Below are 24,001 nucleotides of genomic sequence, written 5' to 3' on the forward strand. Positions count from 1 at the left end.
ATTTTTTTTTTGGTATATAATTTTCAGTCATTTCCTACACCACATATTTCATATTCTTTGGTATATTCTCATATGATACATATTTTTCATTCTTTTTTTCTCTCAATAAGTTCTGCTGCTTCTACTGCTGCTATTTTGTACATGCTTTTAATGCTGTAATCCATTTTTTTCATCTTTTCATTCATACATTTCTACTTAATATGTTCTAGCGTAATAATAACACTAACAATAAATAAGAAAATGTGAGCAATATAGGAGAAAAAAGAATTATAAAAAACAAAATACAAGATACTAAAAGAAGATTTTTTTTAAAGAAGTGTTTTAAAGGAGGACATCGGTAAGTTGGCAGATTGTTACACTATACCGCCCTCCACTGTTTTTGTTGGAATAAGTTAGGTGAGAAAAGAAGCCAACCAATTCTAACAGTTGAGATTTTAAGTGCTGTTTTGGTGATAATAACGAATGACTTATTTTTAATTAAGTTTTGTTCTACCAGGTACAGTATGTAGGCTATGTATGACAATAACCAAAGAAACATTAAATTGGCAGACTTATGAATGGAGTTTGGTGTGATTTCTCTCCATACAAAGGTACGGGTCATATCGGGCCTGGCATCTTGTAGTTGTAATAGGCTAGTAGTAGTAGTTGTAATAGTGGTAGCCTAGACTATACGTTATTATTCAAATGTTTAGGCCTACCTAGCCTATATTTAAATTGTTGTGCGTGTGAAACATTGAAACACCAGCGCCCACTGCGAGGCTATGGGGAAAACTGCTTCCTCAACAGGTTGGATAGGGTTCAATAGAGTTAAAGCCCCGATACGGGAAGTTCTCGTGTGGCGAAAATGCCAAACTCCATTCAAAAATCTGTCAATTGTATTGCCTTGCTCGACGGCCAACACACACACCCCGTAGAATCTGACTTAAGACATTTTGTCGGATCAATAGGGTCTTCTGGTAAATTCGGCACATAAACCATCCACCAAGCAGCGCTGAATTTATTTAAATTTCAACTGTTAGAATTGGGTCACACTGCCAGCTACTGTCCTCCATGGTGTATTTTGATGGAAGATTGAGGGCGTAACAATGTATTATATTATTAGTAACAGGCGAACCAACACTACAGTTGCTTGGTGTATTATATGTATGCCGAATTGAAGAGTGGGGTCTAAAAGTTCGTAAACAATGTTAAGTCATGTTTTTCGAGGTGTATGTTTTTGCCAACAGGTGACACAACTTTAAATTACCGGGTTTTTGAATGGACTTTGGCCCTTTGTTCTCTCCATACAAGAGAACGGAACGTATCGAGGCTACTACTCGATCACATGAATGGACGGACACAAACAAAGCCCCCTCTGCCTTGGCAGCCAATAAAAAGACACTATTGTACGCTTAACCAATCAAAATAGAGGCGAGCGACAACATTGTCTTACTACCAGCCAATAGGAAGAGGCGGAGGAGTGACGTAGCGCTGTCAGCTGTTCTTGTTTTGCTTCTTTTTTTTCTTCTTTTCCTCCTGAGTCTGGATCCCCGACCTCCATAACAACCGCACTGAAACTGAATTTAAATCCATTTACAGTGGAGAACCTCGCCAGCTCGGCTTCGAGCACTCACTTCGACAGCCGCCGGGTCCACATTTCTTCCAAATTGGATCCGTCGTCCGCCGACATCGAGCGAAGAGGTGCAGCCGATCCCAGGCCTCCAATCCAGGGCGGAGGGAGGGAAGGAGGTCGCTGGGAATCGGGATGGAGACCGGGGAGGGTGCTGACGGGCCTGGCGGACCGGGGCTCCGGTTTGGCTGCGCGTCTTTCAACCAAGACTCCACGTAAGCAAGCGGGCAGTTAACGCTTTCTGCCCGGCTTTACTAGGATAACAGCTGAAACCACTAAAGAAACTGAAAATAGACAAATGCATATAACATTTCCCTGCCTAAATAAGGTTTTAATAAGTGAGGGTGGAGTTGAGATCTTGAGCCATACTTTGAAAACAGTTCATGGTGGACAGTTATATATATCTTTATGGTCAGCTGAGCTCCATGCCCTTTTTCCAGCAACATCCATACAGTTACACACATTCATACTGGGAGCTGCCCTGTATAAACACAGTATTCTACTGGTGGCACTGGATTAGTTGGAGGTTCAGTGACTTGCTCAAGGGTAGCTGGACAGCAGCTGTCAAGGGAAGAGAGAGTGTACTCATTCACTTTCCCCACCCACATTTTCCCAGCCGGACTTGGGATTCATTTGCATATTAAATAGGAAGTCATTCATTGTGTTGAATAGTCCAAAAGATAAGAGAGAGATACTCTGGAAGAAAGGTGTGGGTGTATGGAAATGTACGTGCTAACTTGCCCTCACCTGACACACACCATGTCCAGCTCATATGGCTACAGACAGGTTTACACACAGCAGAAGAATGCAGCAGACCTATGCTTTGTATGCTTTGGCTCCAGTCATATAATTAACTCCCAACAACATGAAAGCCGTTTCCTTTGTAAAATGTCTCATTTCCATCCCCCTAAAATGGACTCAAGTCATTTTAGTCTATTATTGAGTCCTAAAATCATAACTTTCTTAAAACAAGTGAAAAAATCTGCCAATGGAGTTAGAGAATTTCACTTGTTTCCAATGCAAATCAACTGGTTTCAAGAATTTTGTAGAATCACACGTCATTTTCTTGATAGTCGTGCAGTGATAAGCCTTATTCTGACTGGTTTCAACATACTGACACTCATTTCTAGAAGAGTTAATTCTAGAGTTAATTCATCCCATTGGCAGAATTTTTCTCTTGCTTTAAGAAAAATAAGATTTGAAGGCTGAATATGAGACTAAATGACTTCTTAGGATGGATGTTTTTTGCAGTGTAAGGAAGTTCACGTGTATATAACAGAAAAGAAAGAAAGAGTTTCTTCTGCGGGGGTCAGTGTGGAAAGAAAGAGGCTGTGCTTTCTCCCCGCTGTTCCTACAGGTTGGCTCTTGTTAGGGAACAGGGTGGGACAGGACAGGGGCGCGCAGAGACGCTCCTCTAGCGCCACGTGATGCGATAACTCACGTGAAACACAGTTTGTTTGGATTATAATAGTTTTTTTTCCCTTGGGTGGAGGGGATGTCAGCCAGCATCGTGACTGTGGAAGCCTAAGTGTTCAGTGGTTAGGTGACAGGAGAAACAACCTCCCACAAAGCTGGTTGGTTTGTTTGACAAAGAGATTAACAGGAACATCATGAGGGCTGTGACAGCAACAAACCTCTATGTATTAGAATACACTGGTCTGTGTTTGTTCTGATCTATTAAAGCAATAGTCTACTTAGTTTTAACATGGGGGTTATTCAGCACTTGACCACCATGAAAACCAGAATATAAACTAATCACCAAGAGCAGATGCAGCTGGACGAGTTTGTAGCGTTCGGATTCTCACTTTCCATTCATTTGAATGAGGCCACAAAAATAGACTGAAAACTGACATTGAACACATTTGTGAACAGATTCAACAACAGATCCTGCTATTAAGACAATAAGTAATCTTGGGTCCTTCGTCATTTTGCATTTCTATTTTTGCTTTACACTAAAATTAGTATTTAAAGAGTAGCTAAACCCCAAACCCAAATCTGCGTAAAGCCTGACATCTAATGGTAAAAAGCATGCTACGGAAATTGTCATCTGCTATTGGCTGATCTTTGGTGCCAGGTGATGTCACCACCTGTTGTTCTCTATAGAAGGTTATCACTCTCTCCACCTTCACATATAAGTTCAGGCATGTTCTCTGTGGGTTGCAGAAAGGCATTCTGGGAAACGTAGGAAATCACTAGCTGAAGCAGAAGTGGACGAGGCAGGTTGAGGGAAAGTGGGTACACCAAAAACGAAAATTACAACATTTAAGCCTGGTTGTATAGTCCTAACTAGTCCACTTGCTGTTTTTAGTAGTCCTATATCTGTTTCAATAGAGATAAAAGATGAACAGACTGTTTCACACGCAGAAGGTAAAGTAGATGAGTCAAATTTATTCAAATTCTACAGATGGGAACTTTAGCTGCCATGCCACAAAGGATGAAGGGGAGGAACTTGTTGGTCCTGCAGAAAATCTATGTCCAGAACTGAAATATTGAGAGAAATCAGAGCTTTAAAGATGTTTTTCAGTTGTGCTAATTGTGTGTGTGTGTGTGTGTGTGTGTGTGTATTGCAGGTCACTGGCAGTGGGAACAAAGACTGGCTACAAGTTGTTTTCTCTGACCATGGTGGATAAACTGGACTGCATCCATGAGAGTGGTCAGTATGGACCCCCAGTCCTGGTGCCACCCCATTTCCCCTGGCGCTGGCCTCAACATCCATGCACAGTGGTTAAGCCTAGCTAACATTTTCAAAACTTAATTTCATTTGGAAAAGCTATTCACTCATGCCTGTTTAATCTGTATCTGGGAAACTGACCCTTTATGGTTAATATCCTAGGTCTAATTCAGGTTAATCTGTTTCCATGAACTTTTGATTCCCTGTGATTGAGTCTCTCTGTTTCCATGAATAAATCAGTCAACAGAATATTCCCCCTCCCTCTTTGACTGAGCAGTAGTAGCTTACTGCTAATACAGGGGAAACAAATCATGATAGTAGAAGTACTGCATGCCGCCATGTTTTTTGTTGACATCAAAATGTACCCATAATGCTGTGCCAGTCTTGAGTTTGCGCAAACCCAAAGTGAAAGCAGTCAGATGTTTCCATGCCACAGTAACCAGTTTAATATGAGAGTAAGCCAGACATCTTAACCAGGTTTCTCATCATCAGAGTATGAGCTTAAGGAGTTATTTTAACCCAGTTATGATGTGAACATGTATCAACCCAAAAAAAGATTGAGTAACCAGGCTAAAAAAGGGAATTCTTTGTGTATGTAAACATAGCCAGTGATTTCATCTCACCACAGGGAGCACCAGGAAGTCTGCCTCTCCACATCACAGCGCTCCCTGGGTCATTTTGGGGGTTTTAGTGGTCAGATGCTCAGAAAAGGCCTAGCTTGCTGTAATTACACTGCGCTTATGGGTTTCGGCAGCATCGTCCCATGCCAAATAAGGAGCGACATCCCCCGACATGGATGTGTTTTGTCTGTTGTGTCTGTCAGGTTCAGGGGCAATTCTCTGGTCATGGTTTAACATTTAGGAGAATGGGAAGAAGACAAGAGTTTACATCAGCGGTAGATAAGTTGAGATAGTGGATGACTTGACAGAGTCTGGTTTATGTAAAGCAGAGGAGCTGGGAAGAACACCTGTATGTGCTAACCTGTACACACCTTTATAAATCTATACATATTCCATCTGTCATGACATGGTTATTATGTAATGGGATTAGACTGGTATATGGGCCAGATATCAGCCAGTCAGTGTGGTTCACCTCTGATATGATGGATATGATTTAGTTTTATTGATTATGTATTTATTGTAGAATTGATCAGTACTAGACTGGTTGTCTATGGGAAGAACTTAACCTGAATTGATTCTAAAACACTGAATACATGGAATTATTAGAAATATTTTGTATGGAAAATGGTCAAATTTAAATACTTTGAGTATTAGCACAAAATATCGGTATCAGCATCGGCCTTCAATAAAAAATATCGGTCAAACCCTAAAATTGGAAACAGTTCAACAAAATACAACAGCTCATTCTGCCACTACTTTGTCTTACCAGCCAAATGAAAAGCATTGCATATGCATTTCTATCACAAATTGGTTGTATGGCATAGTAGTTAACTGCTGTAACTGTAAGTATTTTTGGCTGTAAAAAATGTAAAAGTCAGATGGTACAGAGACTTTTTTCTTTCTTTATTTTGAGTTTATTAGGCGTGGGAAATATACAAAGTTTAATATCGTGATGCTGTCCTGTCAAAATGTTGCGATGTACGATATTATCGCTGTTCACTGTTTTGTTTTGCTTTTTTGGGGGGGGGGGGTGTTATTTTATTTCTTCTAAATTACATCAAATTTCTAGGCTATTAATAATAATAACCTTAAACCCTTACAGTATATTCGATACAGTGGAAAATATCATGACATTATGGAATATTGGCCCAAGCCTAGTTCACATCTAACAGAATGTTAACATTTCTTCTACTTTTCCCTGTGAGCAAAACAAATCAAACAGTGTAGTTTGGTTTGGATTTAGGGCCAGATGTAGGAGTGATGGACATTACATCCATCAGAAAGTTAACACTGTGATGAAGCCAGACAGGCTTATTTGATTTGGACTCACAGTCAATATTCCTTCACTTTATTTCTTGTATTATATGACACTGCAGATGTAGATATGCTCATCTTTTACAACGTACTTTGAACTACTTATTCTAAGTAACTTAAGTTAACAAAAAAATAGGTTTGTCTTGAGACTAGCTCTGCTGTAGTTCAACTTCTTCCAATGCGAAGTCACTGGTAGTTTGTAAAACTAGACATGTAAAGCAGCTTGCCCATCACTGCCTCAGTGTCCGGCCCTCTGTTCCCCCCAGCAGAGACTCCAGACGTCTACATCGTGGAGCGTCTGTTCTCCAGCAGTCTGGTGGTGGTGGTGAGCACCGCCATGCCACGTCGCATGAACGTCTACCACTTCAAGAAGGGCACCGAGATCTGCAACTACAGCTACTCCAACAACATCCTGGCCGTCAGGCTCAACAGACAGGTAGACCAACAATATTTCACACACACAACCCCGGAATATTACAGGATGCCGATCCACATTCATCCCATTTAGGAGGCAATTCGCACCGAGCCTCGTACTCATGTCTCTACCGATCACACCAGACCCAGGACAGACCCTTAATCATCATGTTTGCCTGTCATCTTATAATGGGAGCACTTGTTTAAGGGTGCCTGGTACCCTCCTGGCCTTGTGACAGGTGGACACTGGCAAGGGCAGAGTGTACTGCAGTAGTCGAGTGCATAAAGAGCTGGTGGCAGCGGCAAAACCAACCCACCCATAACCATGACAGACGGAGCATCACTGCCACTGAATGTAGTTTAAAGGGTGCAGTAGGTAAGGTTTTTACTCCAAAACTCACTTTCTGGCCTGTACTCCATTTTGGAACAAATACTCCTCAACCATTGGAGTTTGAAGACACTCCTACATGTTGTGCACCTCCATAAAACAGCAACATCAGTTGTGAAATATCTATATGGCTGTCTTGTGACGCATTTTGACATCTCAAGAGATAAGGAAACGTAGATGGACCGTGAAAGTTTTATTTGATTCATTTGGCTATTGAATGGTGGAGAGCTTATTGGTAAGACAGTTTTCACCGCTGAGTCAGACTCCACCCAGTTGATGCGTCACCACCCGACCGGGAACCCTCAAACCCAATGTCATCAAAAGCAGATGTGTTTACATTCAGTGAAGGGTTACAAGACCCTACTAAGGTGTTACACCAGTTTTACAAGACCCTGGCAAGAATTGGACTTTGTTTCAGCACAAAAATGTCCCCTCATTTAAGTTCTGCAATTCCTCATGTTTCTCAAGAAAGGAGGTTTTAAGGCGAAGAGTTCAGGTGCTTTCATACGAAAAAAGATCTCCAAACCGATTGTCATGATACAATAGGTAGATTGTTGTCAGAAAACTGATAGCTTTTATGCTTTGTTTGAAGCGAACAACAGCTCTATAGTCGGGGATAAAGATCTGAACAATAGTGTTGCATTTCACTGTGTGTCTGAGGTAAATGCTTCGTCATTTTTAACAAGGAAAAACTGTGGCAGATGGAACTCTGTGACATATTTTCCAACAATAAGTGGGATTTCACTGAGGTGATGCTGAATTGAACCCTGTGCACACTGCATGACGTTTGATATAAATAACCTGACTGTCTAACCCGAGGGCTGCTGTCTCTTTCAGAGGCTTGTGGTGTGCCTTGAAGAGTCTGTTTATATCCACAACATCAAAGACATGAAGCTGCTCAAGACTCTGCTCAACACGCCGTCCAACCCCTCAGGTAGTGAATAACGCCGAACTCAGGAGACAGGAATTACAAGTATGGTTGGTTGACACAGAGGCTTTCCATGGTGTATACAGTTGGTTTAGTTGATTTGAATAACTTTATAAATACAGCTTAGTAAATGTTGAAATATTAAAAAATATTATTTTGAGCTTCCTTTAGATTAATTGAATCTTGGACTCTGGTTTCCATGAGATTTTAAAGCTAAAAATAACTTGTTAGTCCCGCCCTCCTCCCCCTCAATTGGTCAAGTTCATGTTGATGAGCTGTGAAGCACCGCTAGCTTGCTACAGAAAACCTAGCTAACTAGCTAGCATCCTAGCTGTCTAGCAGTATATAAGCAGCTCTGCATCACTTCTTAACCCTTTCATCTACTTCAGAAGGGGCCAGAGTGTCTGCTGCACACGTAGCTTTGCTATTCTTTCTTTTATTACTGCTTTCCTCCTTTGTTGTTGTTGCTGTGAAGTCCCTGCTCTGTAGCTGTTAGCCTCACCTTGATAGCCACAACCAGCTCACAGCTGGCCACACCCAAATGACACGCACACAACAAATGGTATACACCTCAAAATGTCTCAACATCATTGAAAAGCCAATTTCAGGCAAACGAAGGGGATTTAGGCATGAACACAGACTGATGTACCCTATTTCTGTATTGTTATTTAAATGTGAAAAAAGGTTTGGTGCACTGCTGTCTTTTGTGCTACGATGGTCAGTAACAATATTCTGTGAATTTATAGATTAACCTCTATTCATGAGGTTAAAGATGGTCAAATGGACTTGTTCTCCTTGCTCCTCTTATCTTATCTTTTCTCCTTTTCCAGGTCTATGTGCTCTTTCTATCAGTCATTCCAACTCCTATCTGGCTTACCCTGGCAGTGCCACCATCGGAGAGATTATAGTGTACGATGCCAACAACTTGGTAAGGCCGGGGCCGCAGCGATATGTTTTGATAGTATAGATGTTATAGGCCTGGGAATCAGCAGGCACCTAACAATTCACTTTAGTTTTGTTTCATAGGGCTACCATTCAAAGATATATATATTTTTTTTAATCTTTAACTTTAACTGATTCAAAACTTTAAAGCATTAACACACAACCTTGTTTTGTTAAGTCCTGGTTCATTATGTTGAAAAGCATGCTGAACTGCTTGTAGCAGTAGGTAAGAAATGGCCTGGTCAATTCCCCAAACATGTGGCCTGATTTGAAGGATAAATTCTGCGAATTTGGACCAATATATAATTTGTCTATACCTGTAGGACCCACAGATAATATTGACTCCAGAGTCAGCTGTTGAAACAGCGAGCTCCGTTGCCTCTTGCTGCTAATAATGAGTTCAAATACATGTCAGAATATCTCCAAAAAAGCCAGTTGTGTCATGAGTAAACATGACACAATTCCGCCGTTACGCACACGTTCACTAATATAGTCTACTGGAAATTTCTTGGACCCAGTAATGGTGTTTCCTATGAACTTTTATGATTGAAATGTCATCTATAGGCCTAGTGGATGAAATTCAACTTGGTTGCTAAAAGTTGCATGTTGGGCAATTTGCGTAATTAGCATAATTAGCTAATTATCAAGTAAAATAAAGAAAATCAAAAATCGTCACAGACTTCACAGAGTAAGTTTATTTTAATGGTAATGTACTGCATAGTGCATATAACATATAAGAAAACATTTCTAGCCTCATTGTCATGCCCTTATTAGCATAATCATTAATAACAACACCATATTTAATGAAAAAAGTGAAAATTCACAAATGGTCAAAAATTGGCCCAAGTTAGCTCATTTGAAAGGTTACATAATTTAGAATATTTAGCTAATAAATCACAGAATACAGGAAACAGCAATAAGTTCACTTAAAGTTAACTTAGAACAACAACCAAAGTCAAAGTCAAAGTGTTTTATTTATCAAATGCACAGCATCACACAAGGTCATTCTGAACAATGAAATTCTTAGGACAAGGCAAGCAACAACTACGTAGTAGGTATAAGAAAAAAATATTTAAAAAAAGAAAAATATAAAATATTAAATGCTAAAAGAGTCACAAATAAGGGCAAAGATATCAAAGTACAGCAGTTCCAGAGCCAGTAAGAAGGGCAATATGGACAGTAAGAATAAGAGTATTAAATATTATAAGGAGTATTAAATATTATAAATATAAAGTGTAGGAGTGCTATTCTGTGGGTGAGTGTGGGGGAGGAGGAGTAGGAGGAGATCCCTGGCCTGGGCCTTTCACACCTGCTTTTCCTACCCATTGAGGTGATCATGTGATCAATGTGATCACTGCTGGTTGAGAAGCCCGATGGCCTGGGGGTAAAAACTGTTGGTGAGTCTGGTAGTCCGTGCCCGGATGCTTCGGTAACGTCTACCAGACGGCAGCAGCGAGAACAGTTCACGGCTTGGGTGGCTGAAGTCCTTTATGATTTTCCGTGCTTTCCTGAGGCATCGTGTGTGGAATACGCTTTGCACGGTGGGGAGGTGGCAGCCAATGATGCGCTCCGCTGTCTTCACCACCCTCTGGAGGGCCTTACGATCAGCAGCGGAGCAGCTGCTGTACCAGGTGGTAATGCAGCCAGTGAGGATGCTCTCAATGGTGCACCTGTAGAAGTTGGTGAGAGTTTTGGCAGACATTCCAAACTTCTTGAGTCTCCTCAGGAAGTATAGGCGTTTTTGGGCAGTTTTTACTACCGCGTCCGATTGTCTGGACCAGGAGAGGTCATCATTGATGAACACACCGAGGAACTTGAAGCAGGAGACTCTCTCCACTTCAGCTCCATTGATGTGAATGGGGGCGTGACCCCCCCCCTGTCGCTTCCTGAAGTCCATGATCATTTCTTTCGTTTTGCAGACGTTGAGAGAGAGGTTGTTGTCCTGGCACCATCCTGACAAGGCGCTGACCTCCTCTCTGTAGGCGGTCTCATCGTTGTTGGAGATGAGACCCAGGATGGTGGTGTCGTCTGCAAACTTGAAGATGCCGTTGGAGCTGCGCGTGGCCACACAATCATGCGTGAACAGGGCGTACAGAAGGGGACTGAGTACACAGCCCTGAGGGGCTCCGGTGCTCAGGGTCAGTGCAGAGGAGGAGAGGTTGCCCATTCTCAGCACCTGGGGTCTGCCCATCAGGAAGTCCAGGATCCAGTTACAAAGGGAGGTGTTAAGACCCAGGATCCTGAGCTTGGGAACGAGCTTAGCAGGCACAATTGTGTTGAATGCCGAGCTGTAATCTATAAACAGCATCCTCACATATGTGTCACTCTTATCCAGGTGGGAAAGGGCGGTGTGCACTGTCAGGGCGATGGCGTCGTCTGTAGATCTGTTGGGGCGGTATGCAAATTGAAGGGGGTCCAAGGTGTCAGGAAGGGAGGAGCAGATGTGGGTTCTGACTAGCCGCTCGAAGCACTTCATGATGATAGGGGTCAGTGCTACAGGGCGGTAGTCATTCAGGCAGGTGATGAAAGGTTTCTTTGGTACGGGGACAATGGTTGTCTGTTTGAAGCAGGTGGGGACTACAGACTGGTTCAGGGAGAGGTTGAATATAGATGTGAATACCTCCGCTAGCTGGTCGGCGCACGCTCTGAGGACACGGCCTGGAATGCCATCTGGCCCTGGTGACTTCCGAGGGTTTACTCTTTTAAAAGCTCTCCTCACGTCAGCCGTAGATAGGGACAGAGTGCAGTCGTCTTGGTCCTCTGCTAGCCTTGCACTAGGGATGGTGTTGCTCGCCTCAAACCGTGAGTATAAGGTGTTGAGCTCGTCAGGAAGAGAGGCGGCGGGCTGGACTTCACTGCTATTTCTCCCTTTGTAGTCTGTGATGGAGCGCAGTCCACACCACATGCGTCTGGGGTCGGAACTGTGGTAGTTAGACTGCAACTTGTCTCTGTAGGCTCTTTTGGCATCTCTGATGGCTTTCCGTAGGTCGTATCTGGACTTCCTCAAGGCCTCCAGGTCCCCAGAGCTAAAGGCAGAGGACCGTGCTCTGAGTGTAGCACGGACATCACCATTAATCCAGGGCTTTTGGTTGGGGAAAGTCCTAACATTGACTTTCGGGACGACGTCATCAATGCACTTGGAGATGTAGGCTGAGACAGAGTCTGTGTATTCATCAATGTCCTCATCAGCTGCAACACAGAACATCTGCCAGTCTGTGGTTTCAAAACAGTCCTGGAGAGTGGCAATGGATTCCTCACTCCAGCGTTGAACTGCCAGAAAAAACGTTTTTTCCTGTTTTAGACGTTGTCTGTACAACCTCACACTCAATGGCCTTCACCCTCTTCATCATCTCTCTCCTCATTCCCTTCAGCCTCCTCATCTTCTTTCTCTTCGTCTTCATGTATTGTGAATGGGTTGCAGCAGCGGACCTCACCTCCTTCACACTTGCAATAGTCAGTGCAACTGAGAGTTGCAGCATGGCAGCTGCAGTTTTTTTGGCTGCAGGTGACGTCAAGCAAATTAACTGGAGCCACTGCCTGGGTGGAAACAGCGGGCATGACAGCCCCTCCTTTAGCAACCTCCCACCCGAATTTAGTGATGTCTCTGGCCTCTGCAGGTGGCTCCCTCTGATCTGCAGCCTTCCACAACATGACCTGGAGATGAGCACGCAGTATGTGCAGCATCACGTTGACATCAGTTGGAGGAAGCTTTTTAAGTTCAGGTGGCTTTTTCCTCCGTCTGTAGATCTGGTAGCGAGCGTTATTCATCGACTTGGCCTTCTTCTGCCCATACAGTGCGAGGAAGAACTCAGTCTCGGTATCTTTTAGGTCACTGTGAGTGGCATCAGGTTCCCCAAGCACTGTATTGAGACCAGGCATGGTACTTCCTTGGAGTACTTTCAGCACAGATGCCTTGCCCTTTCCACAGGGGTAGGAGACAGTGTCACATCCCGACAGCGCATGCATCCCCAGGAGACCCTGACATTTGTCACCCAACGCCCTAACGGTGGCATTTATGTCCAGGATGGTGCCATCCCACTTCTCCATCTGCACTGCTGATTGAACGTCGGCCTTCCAAGCCCAGTACACTAACAGGACGAATACGTCAGTGTCATCACTTAGGATACGTATGGTGGGTGCCCCTGCTCCAGCTGCTTGCAGCATGTAGCTAATGAGGGTGACGTCAGCCTCCTCATGCTTGACGATGCAGTCCATGTGGTTCACAAGCAGGATCTTATCAGCGGTGAGGTCATATGTGCACAGAAGGCGTGATAGCTGTGTCTTGTTTGATGTGCTCTTCATCACGGCTTCTCGACCTGGAAGGGGTGTGTTGATTGTCAGCTTGTACTCAGTTGCACCAACTCTCCTCTCATGATCTTTGGCACTGGGCTCATCATTGTAACGGTCAAAGATGACGAGGGTCTCATCAGCTCCAGCTGCAGTATAGGCATTAGCGAGGCGTGCATTGATGCTAGAGGCAATGTCCCTGATCGTACCTGCCACAGGCCAGACAATGTGGTAGAGCAGCTGACTTGCATCAACTAGGACAACATTGGGAAGTGGAGCATTTTCATCATTTTTGGAGGTATTATCATTCATCGTGTGTATTCGTGGGGCATCATGGGGGAGTCAAGTGGAGAGTAGCAGGTGACACCGGTGGGAGAAGGGTGGGGGAGGGGGGACTGCACATCGTTGCTCATAAAATCTTTTTTACAACATGTTATGAAACATTCGGGGTCGGGGATAAATAAATAGCATAATGAAAAATAAAAAACTAAATAATATCTAATACCATGTCGCTTTTAAATGGACGTGGATCCAGATTATGCTAATGAGGAAAGGTTGCATGACTTAGTTATGGCAAGAGATTAATTTCTGGACATCCAAACATAGATTTAGACTCTAAGATCACCTTTCTAAATTGACTAAAAGCTAAAATATAGCTATTTCCTGGTTTCGGCCTAATTATTACATAATTTATGCAAATGATGCTAATGAAGAAAGGTTGCATGATTTAGTTATGGCAAGAGATGAATTTCTGGACATCAAAACATAGACTTAGACTCTAAGATCATCTTTCTAAGTTGACTAAAAGTGAAAAATATAGCCATTTCCTGATTTTGACCTAATTTTTACATAATTTATGCAAATTATGCTAATGAGGAAAGGTTGCATGACTGCACCATGGTAATAGATGAATTTCTGGACATCACAAATATGGACTTAGACTCTTAGATCACCTTTCTAAGTTAACTAGAAGCAAAATTATAGCCATTTCCAGTTTTTGGCGATTAATTAGCTCATTATGCTAATTACTCAAATTGCCCAACATGCAACTCTTAGCAACCAAGCTTAATCTCATCTGCTAAGCCTATAGATGACATTTTAATCATAAAAGTTCATAGGAAACAACATTGCTGGGTTTCATATAGGCCATATAGGGGTTTCCAGTAGACTAATAAGAAAATCACTGAACTATTTTTCTCAGCCGCAGCACAGACTGCTGTGGGGTGAAAGTGTGTTACTTGTGGTGTGATCTATTTTTGTGGACAGTAATGTCAGATTGTAAACAATCGTGTATGAGCCGGGTAGAGTTTGGTAGAAGACTATCCACTGAGTGAAAATGGTGTGGTACTGCTGCTTTCTGGGCTGTGAATATAAATATGTCGGTTGACTGGCTTTTTTGGAGCCAGTGTTAGCAGCAGTGTTGGGGGTAACGCGTTACAAAGTAACACGTTACAGTAATCAGATTACTTTTTTGTGGTAACGAGTAACTTAACGCGTTAGTTTTTCAATTTATGTAATCAGTTATTAGTTACTCTCTCAAAGTTACATTTCGCTACTTTTATTTTTCTTTCAAATGGTTAAATGTTTAGTTACTGCAAATTTTAAAAAATGAAGGTATTAAGCTACATGATGTTATTAAAAGCAGACTGCAGCAGACTGCAGCAGGCTGCGGTGCGGTGGAGACTTGTAATTACGACTCGCTTTCAGAACACAATAATAAACTGCAGAACTTGGAAATATTCACATTACTTTGCTCTGATCAAAGAGAAGGATAAGAACATTATTGTTAACTGTAAGTTCAGCTTTCACTGTCAGACCTAAGATTTGAATTGAAAGCTTGTGAGCGCAGTCTGCCGTTTATTTTGAGAGCAGACCAGATCAGTTGAGGCTCCGTTGATCACCGGGTGAAGTTAGTTTGGTCCAAAATCGCTGAACATATCCTTTTTATATAGCTTTTATCTGATTCTAGGTAAGAAGGAACTTCGTAAGAGCCACACAGCATACAAGGTCCGCCACACAAAGCTTATAGTATGACTGTGAGTAAGATAGAATATGTGATACCAGGAAAAAGTGTACCCGGTAATGCATTAGCATAAAAAACTTGTTCACAATGTTGCAGAAATTTTTGGGAGTGAGTTAGGCTATCAGTTCTGTTATTCTCTTTGTACACATTAGTGTACGTTTCTCAGTTTGTTCCAGGATGTGTTGGTTGCTCACAACAAGCTATTGTTTTTCCTCCGTTGCTAGGTGAAACCATGTATGAACTGTACTCATGTTCAGACTTTCTCCAAAAGTACTTGAGCTTTGTGTGGCTCTTATCAAGTGTCTTCTTACCGAGAGACACATAAACTGTGTGGGGAACTAGCCAAATAACACTGTGTTGCTAATAGTGCAGCATAGTGTCACCACTCAGTTTTTTGAGATTATGACATTTTACTGTTAAATGTTTTAACTTACACAAGATGCAAGCAAAAATATCACATTAAAAATCCAGGAAATTGGTTTAAGGAAATACATTTTTCATTTTTGTGCCTCAACGTAGAATCACAAAAGGTGTAATCATTGTTTTAGCATACATCAACATTTCTCCCACCCTTACAATGATATACTATGTAATTTACAGACACTGTAATTACTTTCTTTCTTTCTTTCTTTCTTTCTTTCTTTCTTTCTTTCTGTCTTTTTTGAGAGTGCAACAACATTTTTGCGATACTGGGGAAATTCGACAAAAACGCAGCTAGTTTTAGTGACACAGTGGTGTTGGGTCTGTGGGATAAAGCTCTCTCTTTCTCTCTCTCTCTCTCTCTCTCTCTCTCTCTCTCTCCCGGCCATCTCAGAGCACGGTGACGATGATTCCAGCTCATGACAGTCCTCTGGCAGCTCTCACCTTCAACGCATCGGGCACCAAACTTGCCAGCGCCTCCGAAAGGGTATGACAGACCAGTGAATATACTGCCACCTCTATGGGATCTCATGTGCAGACCCCCAACTGCACATGAGATCCCATGGACCCCCATTTGATAGGATTTAATCAGAAATACGCCACATGAGAAGTTGTTTTGATTTAGTGTTGAATTGTAGAACTGTCTATACTGAACCTGAAAACCTAGGATCGCAATACTCGTTCTTCTATTCTGTATTTACATATATGCTAGGGATGGGACGATACACTTATCTCAAGATATGATTCGATACGCAATATGGGGTTCACAATTCAGTACAACCACGATACAATATAAAAGTTCAATGACAACAAAGTCTGACTGTGCAGAATTATGTTTATTTCTGAGACACAAATCTTTCTAGTGATGGCATTGGCTGCTAGAATGTAAACAACAATTTAAAAATGTCATTACAAAGTGACAATAATACAGTTTCAATCAAGCTTGTTGAATTGTGATGGTCAAGCGTCTCATTTGTGATTACTACAGCAGAATAAAATGTAGCTAATATCGTGATTCATATTTCTGCCCCACGATACGTATCGTCACATTTTTGTATCGTGTTATGTTGAATTTCGATATATCGTCCCATTCCTATTATGCACAAAAAATGCTCCCCCCTCAGCAAATCCCCCACTCGCTATTTTTTCTTTTTTCATTGTAAGTCCTGGACCCCAATTTGAGAACTACTGCTATAGGAATGTCACCTCCCCGCATGTTGCTGCAGCATGGTGGAGGATCTGCTACAAAATATTGAGCGCTTGTAAACAAACGGCACAGATGCTGTAACCTCTCCCTCGCTGTCTTTCTCTAGGGAACTGTCATCCGAGTGTTTTCCGTTCCTGAGGGCCTGCGCCTGTTTGAGTTCCGCCGGGGAATGAAGAGGTCAGAGTTCAAACACATCACATCTGATCTCTACAGTATAAGACATACAATGTAATGTACAGTATATGAGCACATGCGTCGATACGAATCTCGCAGCGCTGCTCTGCACTGTGCAGACACACAGGCATGCATGTGCTTATGCCTGGAATGCAGACTTCATTACATGCCGATGACTCATGATTTATGATTGTAGAATGGGAGATGATTTTTATTGGTGCCGTTACTCAAGTGCAGAGTAGACTGATGAGGTCAGAGGGTTGAAGTCAGCACTTATGGTGGAAGTTCATTATCCAGTTTAAATTATTTATTATTCCCATGGGTATGTGTGTGTGTGTGTGTGTGTGTGTGTGTGTGTGTGTCCGCAGGTATGTCAGCATCAGCTCCTTGTCCTTCAGCCCTGACGGCCAGTTCCTCTGTGCTTCCAGCAACACAGAGACAGTGCACATCTTTAAACTTGAGCAACTGGGACCAAGGTGCACACACACACACACACACACACACACAACATGGCCAAAACACACTAACATTTTGATCAAATTCCACAGTATTAAAGTATTCAATTATATTACATTATTAAATTATCATTATTAGTAATAGTAGTTTTTCTGCTAGTTTATTATTCCGTCCCTCATCTTTGCAATTCCCTGTGAGATGGTACATGATAGAGACATGAATTTTGGCACAACTATAGATAATGGTGGTGACACTACACAACCAGATAGTGGTGCTATAAAACATTTTTTAGCTTCCAAAAGAACATAACTCCCAAACTCTAAGTCTGATTTACACAAATCTTGGTACACCTGTCTGTGCAGTGGAGAGGACGAGGCTGCCACCTGGACAGCCTACATGGGGAAGATGTTTTCTGCAGCCAGCAGCTACCTCCCTGCTCAGGTATCCGGCATGATGAGCCAGGACCGGGCCTTCGCCACCGTTCACCTCCTAGCGTCGGGCCAGAGGAACGTCTGCACCCTGGCTGTGTGAGCTTCTCAATGGCCTTTTGGAGTCAGGCCCACTCTGTCATTCTGTGTGTGTGTGTGTGTGTGTGTGTGTGTGTGTGTGTGTGTGTGTGTTTGAGGTGAAGGCATTTTCTTTGCCCTTCATTCCTGCTATATCTAACAATTTGAAAAGCACCAAATATTGGACTGTAGAATAAAAACTGTTAAGCTATTATGGAGGAGTGACAAAGTGTCAAAGTGTGGATGGAACACTTCCTTGTTCCTCTCACTATAGGGATGGGCTTAAAGGGCCTATCCTATTTATCACTAACCATGTCCACTATTATAACATTCCAAACATTTTTATGTCTCTGAGAAATCAGCACCAGCCTCCTGTTAGCATTTATTAGCAATGCTAGTGCAAGTCAATAGGGTATGAAACCATTGCTTTCAAAGTCCCATTCAAGTGCTTTGAGAAGTATATGGAATGGCTTACAAGTTATTTTAAGAGGTATGGTTTCATACTCATACATTGACTTGTGCCAGCATTGCTAACAAATGATAATAGGAGGTGGTTGTCGATTTCCCAGAAACGCAAGCTCTAATGTAGAGTACTTGATTAGTGATTAATTGGGTATAGGCTTATAAAATTGCTGAACCCTCCCTTTAAAGGAATGACTCGATTGTTTCAAAACAACTGAAATGGAAACCCAAACCCATTGTTTCAGGATCCAGAAGCTTCCACGGCTGCTGGTGGCCTCGGCCGACGGCCAGCTCTTCATCTACAACGTGGATCCACAGGACGGAGGCGAGTGCATGTTGGCTCACAAACACAGGTGAGGCTTCGGCCGATCTCTCACAGGTCGGATGGGAGCGAGCGACAGAATAGTGACCATTAGGGTTTGCTGATATCATCCACCTCTGATATGATGTCAGAGGTGGTTGTTTTGAATCCAGATGATCTGTCTTTACATCTTTCTAGCCGTGCACACACTTTTCCAGCTGTAAATGAATGTAGGGTAAACATGGAAAGTATGGGGAAGAACATGTAAGGCACTCTGTGTATCTTTTACTCAAATGTTCTCCTCTTCCTCTATCAGGCTGTTTGGCATTGATGAGGACCGGGGTGAAGGGGCAGAGCCTGAGGGGTCAGAGGTCACAGAGCCTGCACACACTTGTCCGTCCTACGCTGCGACCGTTGCCTTACCAGCCACTGGGCCAGTCACTGCAACGCTCACCGGTGCGTACTAACTAACATTTCTCTGTATATGATGTGTGATGGTGTGTTTGTGAGTGTGTGTGTGTGTGTGTGTGTGTGTGTACCAGGTGTTCAAAAAAACACAACTCCTCTGCTGAAAAAAAGGTTCTCCATCTACATAGAAATGATTGATAATTAATGGTTTTGGAACATGTTGGGAGTGATTTTTCCATCATCTGCCGCTGCCAGAAACTCTGAAAGCTTTAGCTCTGTTTGCTCTGGAAGAACAGCGCCCTCTTCCTGTTTTGTGCCATAAAGCAACCCAGTAGATTTTCCTCCAAATCTGACCTGGTGGCTCACAATGGAAAATGCAGTGTAGAGGCCAATAGAGGCTGCCAATCTTCTTGGTGATGGTCTCATTTATTGACGGTAATTATACTAATGTCTTTTCTCACCAGGCTACTCTGAAGATGGCGGAGCAAAGAAAGGCGAAGTCATCCCAGAGCACGAGTTTGCTGCTGGACCCGTCTGTCTGGATGATGAGAACGAGTTTCCTCCTGTGAGCATTCAGAAGTGCTAACTCTGTCAGCTTAGCTAGCTCTCCTAGGTGTCCAACTACAGTACGACGTATATGCCAGACAAAGCATTCATGTAAATGCAGAGACTGAGATAACAAGCTAACTTTCGCACAGATGCTGAACTGATCAACCAGTGGCTTGTGGGCTTAGTTCAGTTGCCAATCCCAGTCTGACTGCCAAATAGCGGCATCATGTACTAGGACTTAACTGGATTGAGCAAAAAGTTGATGGAACACAATGCAAATTTTCATGATTAATTAATGAGTTATTGGCAGCAGAAATATGTTTTCCCAGCTTCAAATTTAGCTTCAACTCTTTTTCATAAGTGCTGGTGGGTAAACAGTATGCAAGGACTAGCCTGCTGGCCAGTATTTACTCCGATGCTGACTGAACCTTGCAGTGAAGTTAGATTCTAACTCTGAGGTTGCAAATGGTTTCAATCCGTGAATATCGGTATTACTTTGAATTCCTCTGGAATATGTTTACAAATGGTACCTGTTTAGTAAAAAGTGGCGATTGGCAAAGCACCAGATTGCTTTGACGTGTTTTTGGTCAAGAAAAAAGTTAGTACTCTCTAGTGTAAACTCTGGAGGGAGCAAAGAGAGTTGTGATGATACTTGGGCATTTTGCTGAATTCTTGAGGAATGAAACCAGGCATCATCTTGATTCTTTTGTTTCACTCCAACTATCAAACAAAAAGAACAGATCTTTGTAGTACCAAGTTGAGCAAAACTGTAAAATATGTTATGTCCTCTCTCAAGAAAGTAGTTTTGATTCATGCAATGCTTTTAAATACTCCATTAAGTTTGTAGGGGAAGCTGCTTTAGTTATAAACCCTCATCAGATCTGGGACCAGGGCCTGTATGTATAAAGATCAGAGTGAAATTTGTTCTTAACTGAAAGTGACACAAATAGGTAAGGAATTTAGGTATGAAGTTTTATACATACGGGCCCAGATAACATATCAAAAGTCAGGAGGATTCAATATTCAATATAACAACAACCAAAGAAACACAATGCACACAGATTGATCAATCTCTTTACTCTAACTGAGCCCTTTGTAAAATGCATAAATTGGCTTAAAATGCTCAATACTCATGAAATCTCATGAATGCCATTCCCTGGGATAGGTGTAGGTAGATGAATTCAGGTGAAAATCCATGTGTTGAACAGTCTATATGTGTACCTCTCTGTCTTGTCTGTCCAACTAACTTGTCAATGTCCTGTTGATACACAGGTTCTTCAAGTATTTTGCTTCAGAGTCGGTACATCATATCCCATTAACAATAAACCAGAGAAAGTCTTATTTCAAACCTCTCTGAAGACACCAGGAATATAGAACAATTAGCCAGGATATGGAGGCATATGGTAAATGTGGGGGAATTGTACATGTGTACAATTAGAAGTGTGGTGGTAAATGTACACATTTTCCAAGGTTACCCCATTTATTGTTGGTTTTCATGCGTCTGCATAAGCTGAGGCTCTGCGATCATATTTGGAATACTCTGGGATATCATTGTTATTCTGCTTATATATACAGGGATATTAGTAAGTGTACTTTGAAGATGCTTATCCGGAATAAGACTTAACCAGGATATGAGCTATTATCAGGAATACCTGATAAAGTGTGCATGTACACACTCTTGACAACACACTTGAGAAGCAGGTCCGTTCCACGGCCTACGCAAGCAGCGCAAGGGGCATTTCTCACGTTCTCAAATAGCGAAATGTGTAGTCCAAATTTTGTAATGCGATGCTTACGCATGTTGCAGTGTCATGCGTTTCAGGTAGAGGCGCTGAACGCAAATACTGCTACTACCAATGAAGAAGTAGCGGTTTACCAACAACCATCATAGTGGCCAAAATATTGGAAATGCCTCTCTTCGTCTACACTCCACATGGGCAAAATGAGCAAATGATATTCCCCATCTTGCATTCTCAACCTATTTAAAGGACACACATACCATCTTTGTTTCTTTTTCTTTTAGCAGCGATTGAGAATGTATAAGGTGATCACGGCCTTAAAAGTAGACGTTTTGCTCCAGCAGGCCTAGCAGAAAAATGTATTCTCCAGTGTTTAGGGTGGAAGGGAGGTATGGTCTATTTGACAAATCCAGTAGACAGCACTAATGGGTCTGTTCATGTGTTTTGGTAGATTAATTGGTGCCGCGACGGGACTGGAGGTGGCCAGGCGCGGCGCTCGTGAGTGGGTAGAAGGACAGATGGACAAACAGACAGACAGGCGGACAGACAGGCGACGTGCGGCGAGAGAGAGGAGCCGCAGAGCCAGGACAAAAAAAGAGAAAAAAAATCTTTCAGGGTGCTAAGTTATTTTTTTCATTTCGAGAAAAAAATAACATTGATAATATTAAAGGCGACTGTAGAAACAAAACAAAAAAAAAAACTCACCAAGATTTAGCTGTCACTTGCTAATTTCAAAGAGACCACGATTGGGTCCTTATGTTACGCAATGATTGTGTTAAGGAGTGTTTTATGAAAATATGAGGTGCATGCCTGCGCAGAAATATAACCACAGTTTTTCATAGCTACATTACTTGACAGATATTTTATTAAGTTGCATTATGGTAGCAACATCTTATTTTTTATTATGCTCATTAACGATATGGTAGTTGACCTCCAAGATAAAGAATTTTTTTCATTTTTATTATGTATTCTGTATTGTATTTTACTGTATTGATACTTATTAAATGTTTACGTGTATGCCTCCTGAATACGATTCAGAAGGTGTGTATGTACTGTATGTATGTATGTATGTATGTTCGTGCCTATTATCATTTGTAAAAGCGCAAAGTATTTTGCTAATTGCACAAGACCAAAAAAAGTCAAAAGAAACAAAGAAATAAACAAAGTAGATTGGAGTAGGAATGAACCTATGCAAAGCAAAGAATTTGTCTGGTTTTATTTTGCTATCTGAATTGATTGATATTGATGGGGAGGGTGTTACTTTTGTCTTGTGATCAGACATCTTTTCTCATCAAAACAAAATCATACCCTAACCAAAATGAAATTCTGTTTTCGGGTATAGTCACTGGCAGAAGATCTTCTCCAGGAAAATGTAGAAAAGAATAAGAGATTCAGCTTCTCTTGGAGGCTGATGGATGTTCTAAAAAAAAGCATCTTCAATGATACATAAAAACCAACGCATTGCAGCAGAAAGCCTTCGGCAAACGTCAACGTCTACGAGTCAACAATGAAGCTTTAAATCTACTACATATTGGGCCACACACAAGAAATGAATTCCATATATCCAAGACTAACTAAAAAAAAAAAACATAAGACAAACATAACAAAATCAATCACATTAAAATCTTCGTTCATACCACTGGGTCACAGAAGATACGATAAACGATCCGATAATCCGATAAAATAGTTATTGTCCCAAAGGAAATTTGTCTTGGACACACCAGTGCTGCTGAATACATAATCAACAGACAATCAACAACAGACATACCAACAATGTCACATTTCCTCCCATAAATAAAATAAAGTTTTCAGGGCTTTGATGGACAATTTTGAATTAATCAATTTCTTCATCTTTTCACAGGGCTTCATGTTTGATACCAAAATGCTCAGGAAATTGCCCTGAGTTTATTTGTGTTAATGTTACAACTGTCAATTATACTGTGTATAGATCTGGGAGCCAAAATTAATGTTTTATGCATTATGTAATGAGCTCTTTCCCACTGAAACTCTAATGAACACGCGTCAGTGAGTCTAACTTTGTCTCTAAGGCTTTGTCTCTGAGACTCACCATCACTACAAGTCAAATAGAGAACCTGCTTCATCTTGAAACTGGTGAAGAGTGCCTTGCTGCGACTGCCTGACGCACACACACACACACACACACACCACTTCAGATCTTAGCTGGCAGTGGCGTATGTATAATCATCGTCCACTGGGCATCATTCATGCTTCACACAGTCATTCACTAGATGACACTTTATACAACACACCATACACTTTATTACAGCTCCCTGTAGTTAGTGACTCAGCGCTTTGCAAGTCTATATAAAGCCCTGACACTTCTGAAGTCAGTTTTCCAGATAGTTCTACTATTGTTAAATGCTCACATGATTACCTATCCCTATATTGCTATTCATTCATTACAATTCAACTGTAGATCTATCTCTACTATGTCATATTTACTTGACTTTTCCTGTTTATTGAATTTGCCGTAGTCATCTCAAAGTCATCTCCTTTGTCCACTGTGTGCATTTAAACTAAAGCAAACTCGGAATTCAGGCCTTCAGATGAGACCTGTTGATG

The 24,001-nt window shown here is 41.9% G+C and overlaps 1 protein-coding gene across 2 annotated transcripts; it reads left to right on the top strand.

Moving 5' to 3' along the window:
- The first annotated feature begins 1,543 nt into the window (after positions 1–1,543).
- Positions 1,544–22,593, top strand: wipi1 (WD repeat domain, phosphoinositide interacting 1). 2 transcript variants are annotated; one of them, XM_071921370.2, is made up of 13 exons: positions 1,544–1,824; positions 4,180–4,262; positions 6,481–6,650; positions 7,854–7,950; positions 8,775–8,872; positions 16,011–16,103; positions 16,930–17,000; positions 17,366–17,473; positions 17,816–17,980; positions 18,667–18,774; positions 19,039–19,178; positions 19,595–19,695; positions 21,870–22,593. In XM_071921370.2, the coding sequence occupies exons 1-13, from the start codon at positions 1,745–1,747 to the stop codon at positions 21,918–21,920; spliced, it is 1,365 nt and encodes a 454-aa protein (XP_071777471.2). In that variant the 5' UTR covers positions 1,544–1,744; the 3' UTR covers positions 21,921–22,593. The 2 variants fall into 2 exon arrangements, with proteins under 2 accessions (XP_071777471.2, XP_071777472.2); XM_071921371.2 differs by having other exon boundaries at positions 6,484–6,650.
- The last annotated feature ends 1,408 nt before the right edge of the window (positions 22,594–24,001 follow it).

Source organism: Centroberyx gerrardi, chromosome 7, assembly GCF_048128805.1.
Source record: "Centroberyx gerrardi isolate f3 chromosome 7, fCenGer3.hap1.cur.20231027, whole genome shotgun sequence".
Taxonomy (NCBI): domain Eukaryota; kingdom Metazoa; phylum Chordata; class Actinopteri; order Beryciformes; family Berycidae; genus Centroberyx; species Centroberyx gerrardi.

What these genes read in the sequence shown, in the direction of transcription:
- wipi1 (XM_071921370.2), top strand. Translation starts at nt 1,745, where the DNA reads ATGGAGACCGGGGAGGGTGCTGACGGGCCTGGCGGACCGGGGCTCCGG. An exon ending in TTCCGCCGGGGAATGAAGAG is followed by an intron (nt 17,001 to 17,365) that starts GTCAGAGTTCAA and finishes GTGTGTCCGCAG; the next exon opens with GTATGTCAGCATCAGCTCCT. An exon ending in AGTCACTGCAACGCTCACCG is followed by an intron (nt 19,179 to 19,594) that starts GTGCGTACTAAC and finishes TTTTCTCACCAG; the next exon opens with GCTACTCTGAAGATGGCGGA.